Source organism: Pelmatolapia mariae, linkage group LG9, assembly GCF_036321145.2.
Source record: "Pelmatolapia mariae isolate MD_Pm_ZW linkage group LG9, Pm_UMD_F_2, whole genome shotgun sequence".
NCBI classification, from domain to species: Eukaryota; Metazoa; Chordata; class Actinopteri; order Cichliformes; family Cichlidae; genus Pelmatolapia; species Pelmatolapia mariae.
Window position 1 is genome coordinate 15,123,982 of NC_086235.1, and position 25,296 is coordinate 15,149,277.

At 39.2% G+C, this 25,296-nt stretch overlaps 2 protein-coding genes across 6 annotated transcripts in view; one reads left to right on the forward strand and one right to left on the reverse strand.

The window, feature by feature from the left end:
* Positions 1–706: 706 nt before the first annotated feature.
* Positions 707–8,457, reverse strand: lztfl1 (leucine zipper transcription factor-like 1). 2 transcript variants are annotated; one of them, XM_063484325.1, is made up of 10 exons: positions 8,196–8,457; positions 7,753–7,877; positions 7,421–7,615; positions 3,726–3,783; positions 3,246–3,317; positions 3,067–3,132; positions 2,897–2,974; positions 2,428–2,586; positions 1,877–1,980; positions 707–1,697 (listed from the first exon to the last, which is right to left on the reverse strand). In XM_063484325.1, the coding sequence occupies exons 1-10, from the start codon at positions 8,196–8,198 to the stop codon at positions 1,679–1,681; spliced, it is 879 nt and encodes a 292-aa protein (XP_063340395.1). In that variant the 5' UTR covers positions 8,199–8,457; the 3' UTR covers positions 707–1,678. The 2 variants fall into 2 exon arrangements, with proteins under 2 accessions (XP_063340395.1, XP_063340393.1); XM_063484323.1 differs by having other exon boundaries at positions 2,428–2,604.
* A 3,869-nt stretch (positions 8,458–12,326) lies between these two features.
* The window catches only part of LOC134634255 (dnaJ homolog subfamily C member 13), a 31,675-nt gene continuing 18,705 nt past the window's right edge, over positions 12,327–25,296 (forward strand). For all 4 annotated transcript variants that reach the window (XM_063483348.1, XM_063483349.1, XM_063483350.1 and 1 more), the window contains exons 1-8: positions 12,327–12,476; positions 15,258–15,338; positions 22,844–22,919; positions 23,251–23,400; positions 23,787–23,828; positions 24,488–24,688; positions 24,803–25,009; positions 25,188–25,283. In XM_063483348.1, the coding sequence (XP_063339418.1) occupies positions 15,271–15,338; positions 22,844–22,919; positions 23,251–23,400; positions 23,787–23,828; positions 24,488–24,688; positions 24,803–25,009; positions 25,188–25,283 (840 nt within the window). In that variant the 5' untranslated portion in view covers positions 12,327–12,476; positions 15,258–15,270. The remainder of the gene's footprint in view (positions 12,477–15,257; positions 15,339–22,843; positions 22,920–23,250; positions 23,401–23,786; positions 23,829–24,487; positions 24,689–24,802; positions 25,010–25,187; positions 25,284–25,296) is intronic.

Consider the following 25,296-nt stretch of genomic DNA (forward strand, 5'->3'; position numbering starts at 1 on the left):
AATGGGCTAAAGTTGGCATTCCTGTTAGCTAAATAACAGAACACCGAGGCTGTAACTGACATAGGCCGACCAAGATTGGACCGCAGAAGAACAGAAAAATGTTGCCTGGTCGGATGATCCTCTACAATATTCGGATGGTGGGGTCATAATTTAACATAAACAACATGAAAGCATGGATCTGACCTACTTGTATCAGTGGTTCAGGCTTCTGGTGGTGGTGTAATGGTGTGGGCGATATTGAATTGGCACACTTTGGGGTCCCTAATATCAACTGAGCATCACTTAGATGCCACAGCCTACCTGAGTATTGTTGCTGACCATGTCGATCCTTTTACGACCACAGACATCAGTGTACCACAAAGCTCCAGCGATCTTAAACTGGTTTATTAAGCGTGACACTGAATTTACTGTCCTTAAATGATTTCCACAGTCACCGGATTTCAATCCAGTGGAGCATCTTTGGGATGTGGTGGAACCAGAAAGTCACATCATGGATATGAACCAAAATCTCTGAGGAATGTTTCCAGCATTGTGCTGAATCTGTGCCATGAAGAATTAGCGCAGTTCTGAAGACGAAAAGAGGGTCAGGTTACTAGTGCACTAGAAACATGTTCATGCAGTAAAGTGTCTGTTTAGTGTATGATATCAGCTGAAGTTGAATGTGAAGAAAAAACTTTCATAAAACCGACGACATATTTTAGTACCAGCTTTTATTACCCCATACTTTGCACAATACAAACAAACGCACATCTAGTGTAATATAGGGTAGATGTGTCATACTCTACAAGAGCATTACTTCATGAACATCATGTAAATAAATTTTTTTTTCCTCTTACACTCCATCGCCCACAGCAATACGAAAAGTACATGGATAAAGATTCCACACAAAAATATTCTATGCAATTTTGAAGGGGAAGTAGGGAAATCACTCTAAATCATTATTTATGTCATTTAATAGGCAAGAGCAGAAAAATAAAAGCTCCGGGTTTTCACAGGAAAAAAACAAACCAAAAAAAAAAACAACACTGTAGGTATTTGGTGTGAAATACTATTAAATGCTTAGGTAACAAATCAGATGAACCGCAACAGATCAAAAAACTTTTTTTTGTGGCTTGGATTTGCTTGAAACTGCATGTAACTCAACAGCGATGCCAAGTTCACTAGAAAATGGGGCTGCTGAGATTAAGACTAATCAGCAGGATATCAGTAATCAATCACCTGATGCATGAATGCCAAATATTTTGACCTATGATCACACAATAATAAGACTGCAAAGCTTCCGGCAGACAAAAACGTATCTGTCAAATTCAGCAAACAGACAAGGCCTCTTCAAACTGGGACGTGTTGGTAATTGCATAGAGCACAGAGGGAAGTCTGCTAGCTACTGTAAGTGAGCTCTGAACTGAGACATGGAAAAAGAAAGCTCGGCCATCACTACTACATTTGTGTGTGTGTGTGTGCTTCCAGCTTCCCGCTCCTACTCTTTACTAAAGCCGATTACTAGTGAAAATGCCAGACAAAGCGTGAATAAAAGTTTCCTTGTGGAAGAGCTTTTTTTTTCTGTCTCTCTTGTCTTACAGCAAAAGATCAGATGGTTTCGTATCCAAACCACAGTCATAAATCTTGGTCCCACTTTATACCCGCAAACATCTGTTAAACCAGCTGTCCGGGGTGGAGCTCACTCATTAGGTTCATATCTGAAACAGAGAGCAAAATCTGAAATTAGTCAAACATAAACAAGAGAAGGAAAATCTCACAGTTGGCTTATTAGTATTATATATTATGACTACACTGGGATGCCGTATGATTTTATTTTCAAGGGTGTTGATTCATTTTTACCTACTAGATTTGGATAATTTCACAATCATCGACTCACCTCTGCAATCGTTTCCTAATCTCTTTGATCTGCTCGTTCTTCTTGGTTAGAATCTCCTTCATATTGCGGTAGGCCGCAGTTTGCTGGAACTTCTTCTCCAGCTCCTGCGCGCAACACACACACACACACACACACACACACACACACACACACACACACACACACACACACACACACACATTCAAACGTGAGAAAAACAGCACAGATTGCTCAGTGCACCTGACCAACTGTCCCAATGGCATCAGGCGGCGAGTACAACATTCAATTGCATGACCTTTTGCTTAGAAACTCATGACAGGAAAGTGAACATGAAAAAACGTTTGCTTCCGCAGTGCCACTTGAAAAATAGGAACTGGCTGGTGAAGAGCAAGGAGAGATTCGTAAACAGCAAGAAAGGCCTTTTGCGTTCGCAGACTTCATGACACCCTCATTGTCTCACAACTTCAATAATAACTGGGTAGAACAGCAACAACAACACTTGACATTTTGTGGGTGTTAACTATATGTTTGCTCGTTACTTTCAATTCCTGGAAGAGACCAAAGTTGCTCACTTTCTCTGCCAAGGCCAGCTGCTCTTGCACTCGCAGAAGCTCATGTTTGGAAGAGATCAGGTTGTCCTGCAAATCTTTCTGGGTTGCCACGTTGGCGCTGAGAGACCTTTCGTAGTCCTCTTTCAGAGCTGCCACTGTGTCCTCTACACTGCTGATTTCCTTGGATTGAGCAGCCACCTTAAAGGGAACGGCAACACCATTACCTCACTTTTTTGAATGAGTTGTGACATCAAGACTAAAAAATCTATTTCTAACGACGACAAAATACACACTTTGACCATGTGGATACATACCATTTAGGTCCAAGTTGGCAGATAAAAGCAAATGGCAGAAAACATTTATATGAAAACGAAAAACTGTAAAGTTAAACAAACGAAAGTAGCGAAATGGAACACAAACCAAGACCCAAAAAAAAAGAAAAAGTGAGAAGATGACACTTGCTGACTGTAAGCCACATTTGGAAACATACCTGCTGTTCACCTTGCACTCTCTGAAGGTCTTTCAGAGCTCTCTCTGCCCTGGATTTCTCATCTAGTGCACTCATGGCCTAAACAATCAAGCAGGAAGAGAATTAACAACACAACTATCGTTATAGAGTACGAGTAAGATAGCACGTTGTTTAAAATGTTATTTGTGTACCTGGGATTCTAAAGTCCGTAGCCTCGCTCTCAGTTTGTCATTTTCCTCTTGTAGTCTCACTATCTCCTGAAGAAGTATTGAAGATACAGTAGCTGTGGTTTACTATGTAAACATACGGACAATCCAACATCCCAGTGAATCTATGGAAGCAATCCATATAATGTACCACATTTCTTTACCTTGTTGAGAAGTTCAGACACTCCACTTTCATTCAGAGGGGCCAACTTGGGTTTGCTTGTTTCTTTGTTTATCTGGGGGATATTTTTAAATAACAAAGATTAGATGGTCAATTGTTCTTTATCTAACAGGTATGTAACTGTAAAAAAAAACAAACAAAAAAAAATCAACACCATTTAGGCAAGTCTTTCACTTTCCCATAAATCTGATGAAGACTAGTGTCATGAAAGAGCAGTTAATTTGTTTGTCATAAAACGGTATGTGATAAAACCACTTGTCAACCTCAGTGATGTGTGAGTAAGTAACCACCAGGCTACTATTGACAGGTACATAAAACTATTTAAAATGCACAGAAGCAGCTGCACGCCTCTCTAGTTACTAACTGTGGGTACAAATACGCTAGGGACACATGATCAATGACGAATATATCAGCGGTAATATTTGAAGCTCTCACACGTGCCAAAACTGCACCTTATGCTCACCTTATCGGTGGTTTTAAAGTCAGTCTTCTCAAATTCAGCTACTTGCTCCAACAGCTCCCTGTACGGGTCAGACGATAACAAAGCATTAGACGATAGAAGCAACATTTATTTATATAGCACTTTTCACAGACATAACAGTCACAAAGTGCTGAACAACAGTAAAGACATGATATTACATAATAAGACCGTGTGTTACATGCAGAGAAAAATTATGAGTTTTGTAAAATGTGACAAATGTAGGGTTACTGTAAACAGCACTTAAATGCTATACTGGGTGCACTGATATGACAATCTGTGTGATCTCCTCACATCAGCTATCTTGTCACCACAATTTCGATGTTTATGTTTTTGAACATTACAGCAATCTACCATCTAAATGTTTGGCAGGGAAACTTAACACCCTGTTTCTTGGTGGCAGTTTAGCACTCATGTTTTAAGATGCACGCTTGTGGTGAGCAGATCAGGCTTCTGAAAAGCTGTAATGTGGTTTTAAATAGCAGATGAAGACACGTAGCCTGTGATATGGGGCGTATTCCTAGCTTTAGACATCGTATAAGTCACGTACAGCTGAGCCCTGTGAAAAAAAGGCTTTGGAGGTTATTCATCCACCCACTGCGCGCATATTACAAAACTACTTTTCCAAAGAACACACACAGTGTGTTAACAAGGTGAAAGGTGAGAAGAGGTCACATTCATTTATGAAGTTCATCAGAGTGTCACAGAAAACAGGCGGTGCGTTTATACTTGTGTATGAGCCATGGGGCGCTGCACTGAGCAACCTGGACCCCGGGTCTCGGTCATTAGGTCATCGTAAGTAGGACATTTGGACAGCAAGCTGATGTTATCTGACTGAGGTAAAGAAAAAAAGTTGCTTTCATATCCTCACTCGTGAAAAAAAGGACCGGTCGACGTGCGATTTGGGCTTAAGCGTGACCATGAAATTTGAATTTTAAATCAAGAGCTTGCTCATTTCAGAAGTGAAGCCTACAACCTGTGGCACTGTCAGTTTTTGCTATCTGAACTTTTTTTTGTTTGTTTGTTTTTTATTTTTTGGAGAGGGATGGAGTGAGGGATGATGGGTGAAGGTTGGGGCCTCTACGGAGGCCCGCAAGGGACATTGGACAAAAAAAAATGAAGATGAACTTTTGCAAGATTTGCAAAAGGTTTTGCGAGATCCCGAGTTACTTTTGTGGTATCTCACAAAAGTAACTCGGGATCTCCCTCGGGAGTAGACATGGAGGAAGATTTAGAGCGTTTCCTGCGGTTAAGAGAGGTCCCACAAGAGGACATCATGCACATGCAACAAGACAAAGTTACGGAGCCCCGCAAGGGACGCTGGAGAAAAAAAAAAATGAAGATGAACTTTTGCGAGGTCTCATAAAAGTTCATCCTTATATCCTTTTTTTTTTTTCTCCAGCGTCCCTTGCGGGGCTCCGTACCATTGTGCACCCTTCATATACCCAATTCTGTTGCTCTGAGATATAGGCATACTTGAGCCAGAAAGCCCTGATACCTTTGTGCCAAAGAGTGCAATATTCTGACTACAGTTCACATGTGATGTAGCTTTGTTTCTGGTATCACATGTGCATGCCCTCATTTCTCCATGTTTGGGCTTGTAATATGAAAAAAAAAAACCATTCTCTGAAGAACATCTGGCACACTTGTTAAAGAAGAACACAAGAATTATCTTTCAGATTTAATTAATACATATGTTATTGTAAGCAAATGGCTTTGTGCCACTTGCTAATGATTATTACTGTCAATAAATATTAACGTTGTAATTTTTGTGAAATTAAAGTAGCAGACTTAAGTAATTCACCAAATCTTTTGGAAATAGTTTCACAGTTTTAAAAAAAAACCCTACAAATATATCTGTATTTGTTTCTGATACTAAACATATCCAGAAATAGCCTTGGAAAAAAGTTTAAATGTTAAAAGGCCTAACGGTCTCCTCTGCAAATTATATAAAAAAAAAAAGTCATGCACTTTTCTGAGGTTGTACGTTTCCATTATGCTTTTTAATATTACTTTTAATGCTAAGGCTTATCTAAATTCACAGCTCAGTTTACCCATACTGCATCGTGCGTGTGCATGTTGTGGTTTTCAGGCTAACTGAACATCCCTGCAAAAAAAACAAACAAAAAAGTGAGAAACAAGCGTAATGGAAAAAAAAGGGTTAAACTGACAGCGAGGGCTGGCAGTGACCTTTTTACCTGGCATGTAACATGTACACGATCTAAATCTGAGCAGCACTGAAAAGGAAGTGGTCTATGATACAGTGTGGTGGAACCTTTCTCTTTAACATGAAGCTTACTTTTTACATTGCTGTGACATGACCCCTATCACATCATTTTAACTACCTCCCGTCTATGTAAAAAGGCCTAACAGCTGAGAGGCTTGTGCAGATAAGCCCGCCACTCAGCACGCAATGATAAATAATCCCACAATAAACATAATAAAAATGTAGACATTAAAAATGTCACAAAGACTATTCTTCCACTATTCTTCTTTTTTTTTTTTAAATTCTCATCTGGTAAATCTAGTCCATTTACTTGAAGAGGGCGTTGTATGTTATCTGTTAGAGAAATCAATTATCAGACAATATATTCAAATTGCTAAAAAAAAATTTTAAAAAAAAGCTGAATTTTTTTGTATCTACTAAGATTTTACTTTTTTTTTAGGCATCTTTCCATTGATGCCTAAAAAAAATGCCATGATCAGGAAGGTTGGCACTGGGAACTACTCTGCTGCCCCCACAGTTAGTGTATGAGAGGAGGGTGTTGAACAAAGACCTCAGAATAATGAATAACATTTCACATCCCCTGCACAACCTAGTGGTCAGACAGAAGAGTGCTTTAAATTAGGAGGCTCTTTCAGCTTCAGTGTAACAAATTTTGGCCCACTGTTCTTTGCAGAATTACTTTAGTTCATCCACACTGGAGAGTTTACCAGCATGGATGACATGTTTAAAGTCATGCAAAAGCATTTCAGTTTGATTTAAGTCCAAACGCTGACTTGGCCAAACCAAGTCGGCGTGTTTGGGATCACTGTCCTGTCGCGTAACTTAAATGTGCTTAAGATTCAGGGCATGAACTGATGGCCAGATATTCTTCTTAAGGATTTTCTGGTAGACAACAGAATTCCATCAATTACAGCAAGTCATGCAGGTCCTGAAGCAGCAAAGCAGCTCCAGACCACCACCACCACTAACATTTTTGACTGTTTGTACAGGTATGATGTTCTTTTTATGAAATGCTGTGTTACTTTTATGCCACACATAATGGCACTCAAACCTTCCAAAAAGTTCAGTTTTTGTCTAATCAGTCCACAGAATGTTGTCATAAATCATCAAGATGTTTTTGGTAAATGTAAGACAAGCCTTTGTTTTTTGGTTGGGTTTTTTTTGGTCAGCGGTGGTTTTCACCTCGGAACTCTCCCATGGATGCCATTTTTGCCCAGCATCTTTCTTATTGTTTAGTAATGAACACTGACCTTAACTGAGGCAAGTAAGGCCTGCAGTACATTTTGTAATTATTCAGGTTATCTTTGTCTAGTATTACAGTTTGTTTGATGATCTGAAACATATAAGTGTGAACAAAAAAAAAAAGAAATCAGGAAGGGGGCAAATATTTTCTCACAGCACTGTATGTCTGTTTGTCTATATATATCTGATAAGCAATTTCTAGATAGACCACCTGTTTTCCAGCTCCGAGATATCACTCTGTAGTCGTAGGTAAAACTTTTCAGCCTGGGAGAAAAGCTGCCTAAGCAGCAGCACATTGGTGTGGGCTGTGTTGATGAGCTCCATCTCTACCTCCCCACGCACCACCGCCTGCAGCTCGTCCAGCATCTCCTTCACCTCGTCCACTGTGAAGGTTTCCTCCACCAGCCTTCACAAAAATGCACGTAAATTGGAAATGTTTCAGGTACATCTGAACCGAAAAGCACTTCATTTTTCCTGCATATCTACTTTACATAGACAACTGCGCGGAAGTAACGTGAGAAAAGAGAAGAAATGACCAGTCACCTGCTATCTTTGAGCTCCTCGAAGCATGAGTCGATAGCTTTGAGCCTTAGAACTCTCTTTGAACGTGCAAATCGCATATAATTGATGATTTCATTCTGATGGTGTTCATTAAATCCAAATTCAGCCTACACGAAGATAAGAGAAATTTGATTTTAAGCAAAGATCGGCACACAGAATAAAAAATGAACACAAATAAGGTGTACATAAACAAGCAGATAATTAGCTAACTTGAAGAGGATTTTCTCTTGCTAATATGCAGCAGGGCCTTTTCACATGGGCTTGCACATCCAGCGTACTATTTATGTATGTAAAGGGTTGCTCGCTAACATTAGCGGTTCACTCGTCTTTTGATTCAGCTTTAGAGCACAGGGCTAGGCGTTTAGCATGCTAAACTCCTAAAAGCGAACAGGTGGCCTGTACAGCAAATCATTTCAGCTACTTACCATGATGGCTGTGCAGCTAACGTTAACGTAACTAAGTTAGCTAGCTTGAAGACTGAGCTGCTCCAAAAGAGGAAAAAATGGGTGTTTCTGGCTCTAATTTAGATCATTCAGTGAGCAGACTGAAAACCAGCGGTGAAATGCTGGAATCGAGTGTTCTTGAAAATCTCTTATAATTACATTCGACGAGGCTAAACAAAGGTTATATGACAGCTATAAGACTATCAAGCAGATTTGCTAGCCTCCTAGCAGCTAGTGTTTGCACTGAGAATGCCTTGGTAACGGAAAAGAGCGTCATCACCTTGGTTACCAGAGGTGCATTCAATGACGCTACGTAAAGATTTGAAACAAAAAGTGAATCCCCAATCAACATTAACTGCCTCATCTTAACAACATTTCATATACACACGTGTGTGATATTCACTATAAGATGTTTTTTTAACTGGTTTTAATTTAAGGGTAATTGTTTAGTCTTGTTGTTGTTCTACGTTAATTCGATCTCAACATAGAACACGCTACCTGCCTTTAACTGCCTCAAAAGTAGTCGATAATCAAGTCATTCAGTTGTCTGCTTTGCAATTCAGTGTTTTGACAAGATTCATCCCAGTCAAAATTCCAGCCCCACTAAAGAACTAGCCCATTTGTGAAAGCCTATAAACACATGAGAAGCAGAGTTTTGGTGTGTGTTCCATATACATATACATCCAGTATACATTCAATTAATGCATGTATACTGTGTCTTAATGTCTTTCTTGGACACACATACACATAATGCACCTCTTATTTTTGGTGCTACTGAATCTAGAGCAGTATTTAGATATCAAACATCTCCCGATCAGGATGATTTTCTAAATGGATGACTATTGACTATCAGACTATTCAGTTTCACCATTTTTTTTGACATCCACATTTCTACCCTTGCTAGTTGCAGACGGGTTTGCACTGAATGTGACTGATGGTCAGTCATAAACTCATTATAAGACTCTGAATTGACAGCGCTACTGTAGCACACCTGATTGAGCACCGGTGTGCTTAGAGTCCTCACTGCAGGGGTCTGAATCTGATCCAGGCCATTCCCTGTGTCATTCCCCTTCACTCTCTCCCTGCCTTGCTGTCTATTGTCTGCACTGTCCTATAAAGGGGAGAGAATGGATTTATGTTCTAACAACTCTCCCCCTTCATCTTTCAAATCTTCTCTCTCATTGAGATTCTCTGAGTAGATAGTATATTCACCATCTTGCTACTTGTGTCTCATCACTGATTTGCAGCTGTGAGAAAATATAGGGTGATTCCCAGAAAACAGAGGATAAAATGTGTGGGACTGTGGGAACAGACAGATGTATGTCATAGAAATGTTGCAATAGTGAAGCCTTATGCTGGAAAAATAGGAACAGAATCACATTACTTCCCCCCCCCCCCCCCCACCCCCACGCGCGCGTGCACACACACACACACACACACACACACACACACACACACACACACACAGAATAAAAGCAGACCATGTAAGAGGAGGACAGTGTGAAGAGACACAGCACCTTCACACTTTTATGAGCCAAACACTACATATGTAGTATAAAAAGTTTTGGAGGCGTTGCACTGAGAACTGAAAATGTCTGACTAACATAAAATTCGCCAGGAAAGCAAGTAAGAGTTTGAAATGCTAATTAATCATTTCAATCATTACATGCAATTTGTTTTTTCCTTTCATTTACTCTCAACTTTATTTTTCTGTCTCTTGTCTTGTGATTGCAAAAAGCCTAAATCGTCATCTTCTGGTTTTTTCCTTTAGGGATCACCACACCGCATTACCTGCCTCCATCTCCACTTATCCCTAGCACACACCCATTAATCCTCTATGTGGACTTCCCGGCAGCTCCATCTTCAACACCCTTTCCCTAGTATATCCACAATCCCTCCTCTGCACATGCCCTAACCATCTGAGCCTTTCTTCTCTAACTTTGTCTCCAAAGCACTCAACCTGAGCTGTCCCTGTGATGTACTCATTTTGCCCAATGAAAATCTTAACATCTTCAATTCTGTCACCTCCAGTTTGGCCTCCTGCCTTTTTGTCAGTGCCACCATATCCAAATCACACATAATATCAGGTCTCACTACCAAAGTAGTTATTATGCAGCAAGTACCTGGCTGAGCTCATTCATTGCACAGTATACAGCAGTAGGTGGCACCATCTGGCTAGAAAAAAAAGTATGACAGGAGCACAAACCACTGCTCCCCTCAGCAATTACCACAGGAACCCTCTCCAGTCTAACCCAGAGGGTTGTAACAACAAAGCCAAACTCTCAGCTATACATTTTTTAAAGACTATTAAAGTTCTAAATATCAGATTTTAATATTTTCAGCAACAGATTGCAGTGCTTTTAATTTTGCATTTACTAGACAGTTAGTCTTTTTGTAGTCTTTCAGATTCAGTTGATCGTCTGGTCTGTTTCTCCATCAGTCAAATGCAGTGGCCATCATGTGAGCCAAATAAAAGCGTCACTGATTGGCACTGTCTTCTCATCCTCAAGAACTTCACCCTCCATTTGACTCCATGGAAAAAGACGGAAATGTTTTTTTTCTCCCCCTCATGTCTCTCTAGCTCTAATTAAATTAGACTAACGGGCAGCGCATGGTTAGTCACCTAATCAGATGGCTTATAACGTGACTGCTGCTCTGCTCAAGTTTAGTTTGCAACATCTGTCAGTAACAGTCAGTAACAGAGGCAAAGATGTTTCCGCTTTACCTGCAGTCACGGTGAGTCACTTAAAAATTCAGACAGGAGTTGAAAAACAGTAAAGTTACACACTAAAGAGTAACAAATTGTTACTTTTTGTTACAGGCCTTTATGATGGTCCTGTTATACATCTCAGTTGTTTCTTTGTAGGCTATTCACAGTTAACAGTGTATTCAGGTAGTTTACTTTGATGGGCAGCTGAAATATGAACAATGTGTCAAAAAGAAATGTAATATTATACGAATGTGAGTCATTTCAAGACCAAATGCATAGAAAGAGAATGGAAAGAGAAAAAAATGAATATGAATGCAAAAAAGTAATGAAATATAATGAGCAATAAAATACGTAAAATGATGTAAAAATAACACAGTGCAGTAGGCAGTATGTAGATTCATGTTAGGATTACTGGGGAAGGATGAAATATACTGTTTTCTACGTGTTTATTTAAAGTTGTTTGAGTGTGCCTGACATATCTGTGTCCTTTATTATGCTCTGGAACTTCTCTGTCAGACACCGATTCAGTCTAGTGTTTTTAAGTGGAGATCCTCATTTAATGTTTCTTCTACTTTAGGAACAGGCTTAACCCATGTGCGGGAAACTGGCTGTATGAATACTATGCCTGAACAAAAGGAATTGCTGCATTGATGGAAAAGTGTCCCTAGGGGGCAGAATAGTTGTATTTATCCCAGGAGTTGCGTTTTATTGAACAGGCTACTGTTCAGAAATATGTTCTTTCCAGCTATTTCTCCTCTCTTTCTGCAAAAAAAAATGTAAGATTAAGAGGTAAATAGTAAAATATAAAGGAATCAGCGAGGTTTAATCTACTGTCCAGTTTACCAAGCATCCCGTCGTCTATCCATCTATTTTCGTCATACATAACTTTGATGAAAAATAAGCAGACACTTTTAGTCATGAAGGTTATTTGGAGTAATAATTATACAACAGGCTACTTGCAAGTAGAGGAGCTTTACTCCGTTTTCATTCCCTGATCATGCATAATTTTGCAAACTACTTATTCTTATTTATACCTCTATACTTGAATTTTCGAGATGTATCTTCACTTCTTTACGTGTGTAATCTGTCTGTGCTCGACTGTTTGGTGAAAAGGGAAACGTAAGTATTATTATGTCTGTGGTCGCATATTCGGTCATTTCTTCTCTAAAAGAAACTAGAGATTTCCAGTAATAAACCCCTTCCGCAGTATATAACATCGCTGAACTGTTCCGAGGTCAGTTTCGAAGGTATGTACCAATTGAAAAATAGAATGATTCAACGTAATAACCGATCTGGTATCAGGTATCTTCACAATGTTGGTTCCTGACAAACCAATCAGCTGACAGCCGCATGACAGGCAGGCCCCACGCTTGCGCAGTAGCACACTTTTGGTATGAGGAATATGGCAGCGTCCTGAGTCAAGTTGGGGGGAATACGGCGTAACTGAGCACCTTCAGCATCACACTGGGAAAACTGAGACGCACCGGGCACAGTCAGAGGAGGGTGGGGGGCTGAGGGACGGCTACGAATAACACCCGTTAGCGATTTTACAGGTAAACGGGGCCGTTAGCGCCTGCCACTGTCTGCTTCTCCAATGTTTGCTTGATTGAACCCCGCCGCTAATGCGACTAGCTAGTTCGTCCATAAAACCTGAGTGATGTGCTAGTTAGCCGTTAGCTGGTGGCTAACCCAAGCACTGGCCTGCCACAGCCCCTTTTTCTGCATTTGTCAAACAGACGCTGATAACAAAGTATATCGGCTGGTCACTGTAGTTAAGTGGAACAGCAAGTGTCGACGTCGCAAAACTATGCCGCCGTGCTTAGCCTGACAGTGAACCGCGTAGGCCTGCTGAAATGAACCAGTCTGGCTAGCTGCTTGGTAACGTTAATGCTGTTTGTCATGGATTTACTTGACAGATCAGGAGCCAGCCACAACCTCCACACAATTTAAGAATTGCTGTTTGCCATTTCAGCCTCTTTCGTGTAACTGTTAGTTTTATATTTCTAGTTAGCTGTTTTTAAAAAAAGAGAGAAGAAATTATATTTTTTGAGAAGGTATTTGCATAAAATCCTTGCACATCCACAGAAGATAATGCAAACTAAGTTCCCGTCTCGGTTTAGAGATTGCTTCATATAGTTGGCTAATGTCGGTGTGTGTTGCAATATATCTGCAGGGCACAAAAAACAAAACAAGTGAAAATAAGATTATTAAACTCATATTATGTGTTTTGCCTGGCCTGGACTAGATGTAAGATTTTATGTGGTTCTGAAGGTCTGCATCCTTCATGTGTTTCCCTACTCGAGCATTGCGCCTTTTAATTTACTTGAGCTTCACTAATATCATTGCAGAGAAGAGAATTTAAACTAAAGGTATTAAAAAACCTGTTAGAGCCATATAGTGATGTCATAGCACATGATATTTTGACCCTTGCACCCACCCTGATGCTAAAGTTTTTCAGCCATCTGCTTTCCAAAGGAAACAGGTGACCTAGTGTTGTAAACTAAATAGTATTTTTATAGTATGTAGAGTACTGAGAGTTACCTGATCAAATTGTTGTGATGGATACAACCTGTGGCTGCAGTCTAGTTGGGTAGTTCCTTGTGAGTAACATGGTATTAGATAAAGATATTTGGTAAAAAGGACACCCCAGTATCCTCTGTGGGATTGCGGAAATTGTTACAGACATCCACATAACAAGACCTTTGATTATTAAAAACTGTATTTGTTAAAGGAAAAGTTGTAAAAATCTGTTTGCATCAAGTTGTCATGTTGAATATGTGCTTTGCTTGCAGTGTGCTGGGTTCGCCTGTCTCATATTTCTTTTTCCTGTTTTGTTAACATGTGTTTGAGGACTGTCCAGGAATAATTTGCTGTTGATAAGGGCAAAAAGGGACAGATGGGTACAGGGAGGGGTAAATCACATGACCCAGCCCTGGAATCTACCTTTTTTTTTTTTTTCTTTTCCACAGTCGTAGCAGCACACTCATCCCAGTAATGTAATAAAACTGCTCTGCTCTGTGCTGCAGCAAAGCACAGTCTATGCAGTCCCTCATGCTAACATCTGCCTGTATGAGATTATACAGTTACATGACTGTATATTTGGAGGGAAATAAATTATTTCTTTATTCCTCCTGAAACAGCGATGTCAAACCTTTAAAACTTTGGAAGATCCTCATCCTGTGTTGCCATACTTAAAATTTGCCTAATATTGTGCCTGGTCCTCGGTAAAAAACAAGAAACTGTGATAAATGCATAGATGAATAATTTTGCTGCTCCCTGCTTTGATTGCACTCCGATCTGGAGAGGAAGGAAAACTGGAGTCAGATTTTTTTTTTCCAGGATCCTGGCAGAGTGCTGACACAGGTTCCCCTTGTCACATTGCAGCCGCTTACAATTTACTGCACTAAGGATAGCAGAGGCAGTTTTTCCCACCTTTTCTCTGTGTTCTGGTGACTGGTTTATCGTTAAACTGTTCGCTACTTAAAGTAATGTTCTGTTTTGTTTTTTTGTCAGCTGGAAAAGCAAATCTGTTAATCCTTGTGCACCTGTCCTGATAGCAGCTAGTCTGGAAGTAAAATTACAGTGATTTATTTTTTCTTCCTATTGTAAATTCAAATTGGGAGCCTGGCCAAAACCCTAAGACACCATCTAACTTCTGTATATTTACATAGCCTCAATTATCCATGCTGGCTTCATGCCAGACTTTATTGACACATGCTCAGTTCGTGAATTGCTGTATTGTTTTTGCACCTATGGTTATCAGCATGGAATGGAGACATTTGCTTCCCCTTTGTTTATGCTGAGCAAGCTGTAATATCCCAGTTGGTTCCTTGGGAGTGTCACTTTTCAAAGCGAATCTGCAAGAATGCAACTATAGAGGTAGAGCATGAAGAGACAGGGTTGTCATAATTTTGAATGTCCCTGCTGTAGCTTATAACCGAAGTAAGAACAGTGAAGAATGACTCAGTCATGGACTCCCAGCTGCGGAAGACTCTTCCCTGTTAATGGATAATCACTGTTTGCACTGTATTAGTTCAGTAGCTGGTGGAAATCTCAGTTAAATCTCAGTCAAAATATGTTCAGAGACTGTGTGACATGTGTGTCACAGTATACTGGAATGTGTGTTATGTAAACATGGTTGTGATTTACAAAAGTCTAGGTTAAGGATTTTGGTAACAGCTGATATGACAACTGGAAATATAATACTTACCCTAAAGAAATGCTTAAACGAACATCTTTAAAACATGTTTTTCCTTGACCTTTGTATTTGTTGAAGTTGAAGAACTTGCTTTTTAAAAAATTCCAGTCATGTTAACTTTCCTTCTGTGTTTTAGGTCCTGTGAAAAGATGAATGTCGTCAAAGAAAACAGAGACCTGGCCTGTTTCTATACTACCAAACACTCCTGGAGGGGAAAGTAAGAATGCAACTTTTGTTTTTCTTTTTTTAGACTCACAAATAGTATTTCAGTGCCTTCGGTATATTTTGTTTCAGATGTTATGCGTATAACTTCACAAAACAGTGGATCTAAAGCGGAAATGTCCCCAAATTATCACTTAGATCTTTCTTTATTTTTGGCTTCTTTATCTTGGGAAAATATAGGGGGTCATGCATGAAAAGCTGCTTTACTAAATGATAGAGCTAGTGTTCCTTTTCTGTCAAACACATTGTAGGTGGTAATGAGTGCCTATCAGGAGATTAAACAACAGTAAACACTGTATTATATCTTGGGTGGGACAAGACATCAAACATTTTTGGTTATGTCAAGAGCCTATTGGAATGGGGAAACATGCCTTCTTTCATGTTTACTACCTACCTTATAAAAATTATAAGCTAATATGTTTTATGTGTGTAGGAAAGTTAAGATACCCAACTGATTTTTATCCTAATTACGCCTTTAGGAAGTAACTGAGCCACTGTATGTTAATGCATTTTTAAAAGGAGATCAAAAACTGTTATGATGTAATACAATACAATGAAGCCAACATACTTATCTGTGAACATGTATCTGATTAGCCCTCGAGTCCATCATACACTGATTTATGGGACATTATATAGCGTATAAGTTCTGTCAGTGTGCAAATTAAACCCTTAAACCGCCAAATGTCTAAAACTAGTAGCTGCCCTGTACTTGGAAGCCCTCAAAGCTAATAGAAAGGACAAGTCCTAGTCTGAGCAGTCAGGAGGTGGGATCACATTACCAATACTTGCTTTCTAAATGCCTTTGTCCCATTAAGGCCTGCTATTGACTTGGGAAACTTAAGCAGGGCTGCAAAGCATTAGCCATCGTCAGAGGTTCATCCGCTAATGCTTCTTGAAGTGTCCGGCAGAAACGCGCGTTGATGTACGATGACCCCTACAGTGAACACATCCAGTGGCTCTTTTATGCTCTATGAGGAATCTTGCTGGTGTGGGAAGGATAATTGAATATCCTATGATTGAGCATTTCTATCCTCATAGTCTCTTCCCATCCTTTTGGGAATGGTTTTCTGAGCAGGGAAAATTTGAATCGTATGTAATGGCCTTTTCATTCATCCCATCTTAGCTGAACATCTATAGGAGACTTGGGACGAATATGTTTGCTAGTGCTCTACACCGCCATCATGAGAAAGCCAGAGCTCAATTTCCCAGACATGATTTAAACCCAGTCCTAGACCAGAGGTCAGCAGCTCTTCTTCTAATAGAAGAATCTGTTAGAAGAGGCTTTTTTTTAAAAGAAAATATTGCCCAGAAAAATTATTTGTGACTGGCCTGTTATGATTATTTGGTACTTTTCATCGCAGCTATGAAATCATAGAAATTTAATAAAATAAGATGTTTACTTTTCTTATGAAACAATTTTGAAGTTGTGGTAAAAAATAAATATGATCATGTTTGGGATTATTTTGAAACGGAGTAACTGTGAAGTTAGGCAGGGCATTTCATGCAAAATGAATGAAATGTATTTGTACTACTCCAATTTGACAGTAAATGCAACATATAGTAGCCAAATTGCTTTAAAACAAAAAATAAAAATAAAAGATGTTTTAGATTTCATATAATTTTGTCAAGCTGCAACTAAAGCATACCAGTGAGCCATAAGCATTGTTGGTTTAAAAAAAATCTGTTTACATGTTCTTAAATGTGTTTTTTTTCCCCTGATTTCACACTTCTTTATGCCTGAGCAACACGAGGATGCAATTTAGGGTCCTTTTAGTGGTTTATCGGACTTGCAAGGCTCACGTCACGACCCTCCTGACCCAAGTTAAATGCAGGTCATTAGGTCAATGCTTTAGTGAACAGGAATTTCTATCCTTATAGTCTCTTCCCATCCATAGGGGAATGGTTTTCTGAGCAGGAAAAGTATGTGAATCACATGTAATGGCATTTGTAAACATAAATTATTGCCGTCAACATTTGAAGGTCACTTTACTGACTCACTGAGGAGAGCGAGAGAAAGTGACAGAAAGTTAAGAGTAGGGCGGCAGAGAATTATGCGAGTGGGTGATCGCAGAGAAATGAAAATGAAACTTGAGCTGGTGCTTGTGTAACCTATTTCCGTGCCTCAGACAGAAAACGTAGACAACCAGAGATTGAGTTGAGCAGTCTCTCTGGTGCAAGTCAAACGCAGTTTAGAGGATCTGCCACACACGCCTTTGATAGATCAGCAGAGAGAAAGATTCTCATCAGGGTACAGGTTTTCATCTTGCTTTATACCAGCTTTATTGTGGGTGGCTTTTGTCTTCAGTGGGTAGTGAGAAATATCTTATACCATTTGGTTTTAACCAACCAATTAAGCACTTTTTTGCCACACCACGAAGCATGCCAAGTAATGATGTTCTTGGTTTTATTTAATTATGCAATTACAATACCCGCAGTATGAGGAAGCTGTTTCAGGTTGCCACAGGAGTGCCTCAGAGTCACACTCTAATGTGTGATAGAGACAGACTTTGTGACATGTCATGTGACATTGCCATGCCGGGCAGTTGCCTTACAGAAGGAATAAAAGGACAAATTGTCAGTTAATCGATTTGTTTTTGCCAAAACATCACAGTTAAGGAAAAAAAATAAAATAAAAAAAAATTTTAATAAAGAAGATATGTGAGTTGTTGCATTTATCTATTTTCAAATGAAACCCTTTTCTTAGAACTTTAATTATTTCTTATAACTTTTAGTTGGTTTTCTATTTTTTGTTTAACTTTTTTTTTTCTTACACTTTACTAAAGCATCTCCATCAACCCATTTTTTAACACTGTGCTACAAACTGACTTCCTACAGACTAAGTTTGCAGAAATAGAGACTTAAGGAAAGTATAAATAAATGGCTCAAATTGTCTGTAAGAGAGCCTTCATGCACTTTACCAATTACAGTAGGACAGCCTTTATGTTTTATTTATAGAACTGCAGTAAATCTACAGCGTAGGCTATGGCTTAGCTCTTTACCATATGCTGTACCTGATGTGTACCTTCCCAGAAATGTAACTGTACATCCCAGTGATGCAGACCTCCACTGTGATTGGTCTGTTTGGTAGTAAACACAGTTTATTGATTAGCACAAAGATGATTTCTCAGTGAAACAAAATGTATTAAGCTATTACTGTATCTATCTTCCTCAACATGCTAATGGAATACTTTGTATTCTGCCAGTGTAGACAGATGGAGGTTTTCCTCATAATAGCTCTAACAGTCCATATACCCAGGGCTGGTTCTTCACAGAGTCTCTCCTTCCTCCATTTCAGTAAAAGTAACTGTTTAAGATTTTCTCAAAGTTCAGTGTGAATGGTTCAGTTTCGCTTGTGATGGCAGAGTGATACAAACACACCAGCACACTAGTATAAATGTCGCTCATTACTTAAGGGATTCAACACGGTACTATAAATCAGGCATTCGCTTTCCAATGTGGACACAGGGATTGGGCGAGAGACAATATTTGTGGTCTTTTCTGCAGGGATGGTGGTGGGAAAATTAAAAAAAAAAAGAAAAGAAAAGGTTTTGTTTCTGTATTTTTGCCCGCTTCCTTTTTTACACATTTCAGATTCAGTTTCAGATTTACTAACAGTGATGAAAATCTCATAGACTTGAGTTAGACTTTAGCCCGAGACACTTTTCTGACAGTTAGTATCACAGTAGACCTGAGCTGTTGCTGCGTTGGCTCACTGTTGCTATAGAGTTTTCCACTGAAATATGCTTGTGAACATGATTTAGTCAAATCTTGTGACTAGTTTTAGAGAGTATTAGATTAAGATGTTTCCCTGACTTTTTACACAAATTGATTTTCTTTTATAGCTTGCTTTATATTTGCAAGTGTAGCACCTCTATTCAGTCTTTTGAAAAACTAGGCTCACCCTTACGGCTTCCATAGGAATTAAAAATTTAAATGTCATCCAGGAGCTGTGTGAGCACCGTTTTGACAGTTTTCTCATTTTGGTGTGTGTTAATACAGTGCCACAATGTCTGTTTTTTGTTATTCAGTTTAAAGCAGTCATTTTTTTATTGCTAGTACAGCTATGCATCTTTTTCACCTTGTTAAAAGTCTGTGTTTATACTTGGGGTTTTGTCATTGCCTCCCTTCATAGTATTATAGTTTTGGAGCGCACTCTATTCACTGCTTTCTGCATCTCTGTTATCCAGTGTTTATGTTGAGTCTTGTACGAAAGATTATTTTGTGTTGCCCTACTAACAACTCTTAAGCTGAGATGTCTTCGTGAGAAATGGAGCACGTTTTGAGGAGAGACGGTTGAGAAGTGTTCGGTCACATACGGTACAGGAAGTTGCCTAATGGGAAGATTATGAAACCTTAGTAATGGAGAGAGGAGAATAGTGATTATATCTGTGGTGTAAACTGTACCTGTTTTTGCTTCTATTACCATGATGGATGGCTAAACACATGATTGTTCCAGGTCTTGGCCAGTTGATTTTCATACCTTTGTATGAATGTAAATCTGAACGTCAGCAGCATATGTTTAAAATGTTTTTAAAGCATTCTTGCAAAAGTGCTTTAAAGGTTGTTTAATATAATAGGATCTCTGCATAGTACTGCATACTAATCATTCTAATAATCTGCTCTCCTAAATTGATATCAGTTGTACTTCATCTTACATTGTGTATTCATTTCTTCCTGTTATTGTATGCTTCATCCTGAAAGTCAGTTCTTGTTAAGTCTTTATTGTTTCATTTAAAATAATGGTATTGACGTTTACTTGGTTATTACGTTACTATGCTGCTTCTTGTTTTAATGCTGCTGGCCTCTGTGAGCTACCAAACAAATTTCGTTCTATAACTACAATGACAATAAAGTTCTTTAAGTTTAAGTTAAGTTTATTTATTAGCAGCTACATTCTATTATTCAACACGGGTTAAATTTAAAGACATTAATTAATTGTTAAATCAGAAAATTAGGCATAAATTTGGCTTTTTTTTCTCCAAGTGTATACCAGATAGAGAGGACTGGATATTGCCTTTGTACCAAGATTATTTTTTTTGTTTTTTTTTTTATCTATCAGCCCACAGAGAATTAATAATTAACGAAGTTTGTGCTGACATCCAATTCAAGCCACCCATTTGGCACCAAGGTCAAGACATGTAGAGAGCCAGAACCCTGAGATCAGGGCAGACTCATGGTTTTAGACTTCATTCCTTAAAATAACATAATGATGCAAAAGAGGCAGTGGTGTCAAGAGAGATGAAGCAATTTATATAGTTTTCTAAGGGTGAAGCTTCCCAAGAAGGACATGACATTGGTATATAAAGGAGAAGAGGTGGGACAGCCTGAGGGATGAGCCTGAGCCTAATGGCATTGCCTAAAGCAACTGCCTGTCAGCTTGTGTTAGTCATTTCATTCATACAGAATTGCAAATGGATTATGTAAAAGTAACCACTAATATGAACTTCCTTTTACTCAGCTTTTTCATTGGACTAGCTCATGTCCAAAAGGAAAGGAACTAAGTCAGCATGTTCAGTCTGCACACTGTACTGTGTACTGTGCAAATATCTTGAGCTACCACTCTTATCTTTACATTTTGGTTCAAAGAAACCAGACTTTCTTGTAATTGTCCTTTTAAAAATTTGATGAAACTGAAAAATTGAGCAAAGACCTGGGCCCTTCAGTTGAGCCATTTACTATTCAGTGAGGCCTAATCAAAGATGCAGAAATGGTCTCAGGTACCTGTCAAGAAGCCGTTTGTAAGGTACAAAAATGATGAGTAAAGGCTAATATATTCCAGATTACACAAGAGCTGGACTTAAAATCAGTGACAACAAATCTTGTGAAGTGATGAATACAAATTTGAAGTTTTTGACTCAAATCCTTGCATATACGTACATAGGAGGTCAGAGAAGCAGTAAGACAGTGAGTATGTGCAGCCATGGGTAAAACACAGTGATGAAAATGGAACAAGGGCAGCCAACATCCAAAGAAGAACTTTGAATGTTCTTCAAGAAACACAGAGAACTATTAAAAGAAAACCAAATTTCCCCTTGTGGGACAATTAAAGGATTATTCTATTCTATTCTATTATTCTTGTTTAAGAGAGTTCAAGCTGGGTTGAAGAATCAAGGTGCTTGTTCCAAATATGGACTTTAAAGGTCATTAGAATTGTACAAACTCTGTTTTTTTCTTATGTGGTGTATTTCCATGTATGTGTGCAGGTTTTAATTAGTCTCTTCACCCATTTCCTGTGTTAAAAGCAAAATATGCAGGAATAAGGGTAGCTCAAGACTTTTGGAAAGCACATCGATACCAGGTACAATTTATATGTAAACACACTGTGTTTGCACTCTAACTTTCTCTTAATAAACACAGCACGAATAACTTAATTTAAAAATGAAAATGTATAAATTGGGCAAAAACAGCTGAAAATGTTGCTGTTGCCAAAAAACTCCAACCAAGCACATATTGATCTGCCACATTTGACATGTGCACACTGTCAGTGTAACATACTAGAATATTGAGAAATCAGAATTCAGCACTTCCTTCCTGTTATGTTAGAAAGCACCACTCATAACTTCTCATGAATTTGTGTTTTCATCACTATTTAACAGTGAGTCATCACAGAATTGCTGAGATACAAAAGGTTGTAACCTTTTGTTGTAATATGTCAGAGACCTATAATATTCCTAGAACAAAAGCGATTTCGGAGGACGTGCACTTAGACGTGACATGCCCTATATCGAGCCCAATCCCTGCATCACAGATTTAAAGAGATTTATCTGGATTTTCCCTTAAAATTTAAATGCATTCTGTGTATTGCCTATGCGCAAACCTGCCCTAAAATTCAATGAATAACCAAAATTTGCCTCACTGTTTTGTATGTAACCTTGATGACTCACACAGACAAATCAAAACCCACTGAAGGCAGTGTGTAAATGTTTGGAAACTACACATTGTTCACGTTCACTGTCGTATAGGGCCAGTGAAGCTTGATACTGTTAGGAGTTAAGGTTTTCCTGTGACTCACAAAACACCTGAAAACAATGTTATGACTATAACTTCCGTTCCCTGAAGGAGTGGAATGAAGTGCAACCCAAATGGTATGGGGAAATCATGCTGCTGTATCCTGTATTCCTATTTGGGGAAAAGGGGAACTGACCTAACCAACCTGAATATGGTTGATGCCGTTAGGTAACCCAGTCTTTATAAAGTTACTTTTGGTTGAGTCGTCATTTGCTTACAGAGGGCCAAAAATAGAGCTTTTCATTTCACATTATTCTAACCCTGTCACATGTAATGGAGTGGGAATTTTAAGATAAGTTAATGTGGTTCTTTTCAAAGCTGTCAAGATTATCAGGATCTCGCATAATAATAAAAAACCACCACACTTTCTCCCTGTTCCCCACACTCTCAGCGAATATTATGTGACTGCCTGGGTTGGTGTAGGTGTTGCTTCGATGTGTGGTTGGTGATGGGTAGGCTATGTTTCTGACTCATTCCATCTCTGTGTTCCAGGTACAAGCGAGTCTTCTCAGTGGGGACACATGGCATTACCACTTACAACCCAACCACGCTAGAAGTAACAAATCAGGTCAGTATGAATGAGAACGCCCTCATGATGTAGGAACCTCTTCTTCTACCACCAGTGCCTCACAGATGCTTGTGGGATGTGCTGCTCTTGGCACTTTGTGGCCCACATTTACTAAACGGTTTAGTATCACAGCTCTGAATATATTTTTCAGTGTTTATCGGTGCACAAAATTTGACCCTGCTGTACTGCTGCATTATTGCATCTTATAAGACATTTATCTTTATGCTTCTTGTACATTTGGAAGTATTTTGAAACTCTTTAAATGTTTGAACTGGTCTTTTGATGCTTTAACATGTGTTTAATCCTGTATTTTCACTGTCTATGTCTGCAGTGGACTTATGGAGACATCTGCGGTATTGGCCCGGTAGGAAAAGGTCAGGGCACAGAGTTCAGCCTCACATTCCGTAAAGGCAGCGGCAAGAAGTCGGAAACGCTCAAGTTTTCAACAGAGCACCGGACAGAGCTGCTCACAGAAGCGCTGGTGAGAATAAACACATGGCTAGTACTATAGTACCTGAATAGACTTTACATCCTGACTGAGGTGTTTTGATGTAGCTTATTGTAGCTGTAGTGTCTTAACAAGGTCACTTAATGTGCAATGCACATTTTTAAGAAATGCAACACTTGGAAGTCACAACGTTTGATGTGCTGTCAGTGTTGTGCAAAGATATGAATCACTGGAACTGTTGTTCTTGTAAAGAATTAAAGTCATTATGCTGAACTAAGCAGCAACAAGTATTTCCTATGGAAGGAGTTGTATTTTTCCATCGTTGAAGTTGTGTTTTACAGTTATTAGTCATTAATGATTCAACAGTTAGCTGTGTAAGGTTGCACACTGTTGACTTCCTTATTATTCTTTTTTCACAGCGATTCAGAACAGAGTTTTCTGAGGGGAAGATAACTGGAAGGGTAAGTATTTATTTTTGTGCTTAAAAATAATAAGAGAAAATAAAGATCAAAATGAAAGTTTGAATATACATTATATGTACAGAAGTATTGGGCCACCCACACATCAAACCTACAGGAGCTTCTCAGCCACTGAAACACATGGCATGAAGCTCCTGGTGCACAATTTATGTGCTTATTTTAATGTCAGAGGAGGTTTGGAACTCTGCAGTTTGCCAACAGAGCGTTGGCGACTTGTACAAATTGTGTACCTCAGCACTCAGTGACCCTAATTTGTAACCTTATGTGGTCTGCCACTTTGAGTTGCTGTGGTTCTTAAATGCCACTAGTTTGCAATAATACCACTTACAGCTGATAATGAAATATCTAAGAAGGAAGAAATTTCACAAAATGACTTTTTGCAACGGTGGCATCCTGTAATAGTACCATGTTCAAATTCAGTGAGCTCTTTGAAACAACCCATTGTTTCACAATTGTTTGTAAAGGCAGAATGCATGAGTAAATTAGCTGCTTGATTTTATGCAGCAGTGGCAATGGGACTCAAAACACCCACAATTCAAAGATTAAGAGTTGTGGCCCAGTTTTGTCCATATAGTGTAGGTGTACCATTGTTGGGTTATTATATTCAGTGTCTTACAACACATGTGCCACATTCTTGGCAGCGCTACAATTGCTACAAGCACCACTGGAGTGACACAAGGAAGCCTGTGAGTTTAGAGGTGACACCAGGCGGCATCGACCAGATCGACCCCCACACTAACCGAGTGGTGTGTTCCTATGATTACCGAAATGTAGAGGGCTTTGTCGAGGTCTCCGATTACCAGGGAGGATTTTGCATCCTTTACGGGGGCTTCAGCAGACTGGTATGTGTTCATAAAGTTTGTGTTTTTGTATATTAAGGTGCTTTTTAAAAATTCATTATTTCTTTAAAAACATATGAGCAAGTTTCTCTTCACCTTCCTTTTCCTTTCTTTCAGCATCTCTTTGCCTCAGAGCATCGAGATGAAATCATCCGCAGTGCCATAGAGCATGCCGGGAACTTTATTGGCATCACTCTTCGATTGAGGAAGGAGGCTCTAACTTTTGAGGGTTTCATGACGGACAGGTTGGGGAAATACAGCTCAGACGAGAGCATAACTTCCCTAGCAGAGTTTGTGGTGCAGAAGATCACCCCTCGACATCCGGTGAGAACGCTCTGCTTTATTTTGCTCTTCTCATTGTTGTAGGGTGGTGGTTGTGAGCATGCTATCCAAAAATTGACTAGGTTTCTGATCTGATTATGTAGTGGATTATTTGAAAAATGTGCTGCTTTTTTGAGAGTATCATTCATGTTAAGATGTTTGTGCTTTTTGTCTCTTCCAGGAGCCCGTTAAGCGCATCCTGGCCCTGACAGAGACGTGTCTAGTGGAGAGAGACCCTGCTTCGTACAACATAGTCACCATCAAACCCTTTGGAGAGGTGAGCCTTAACA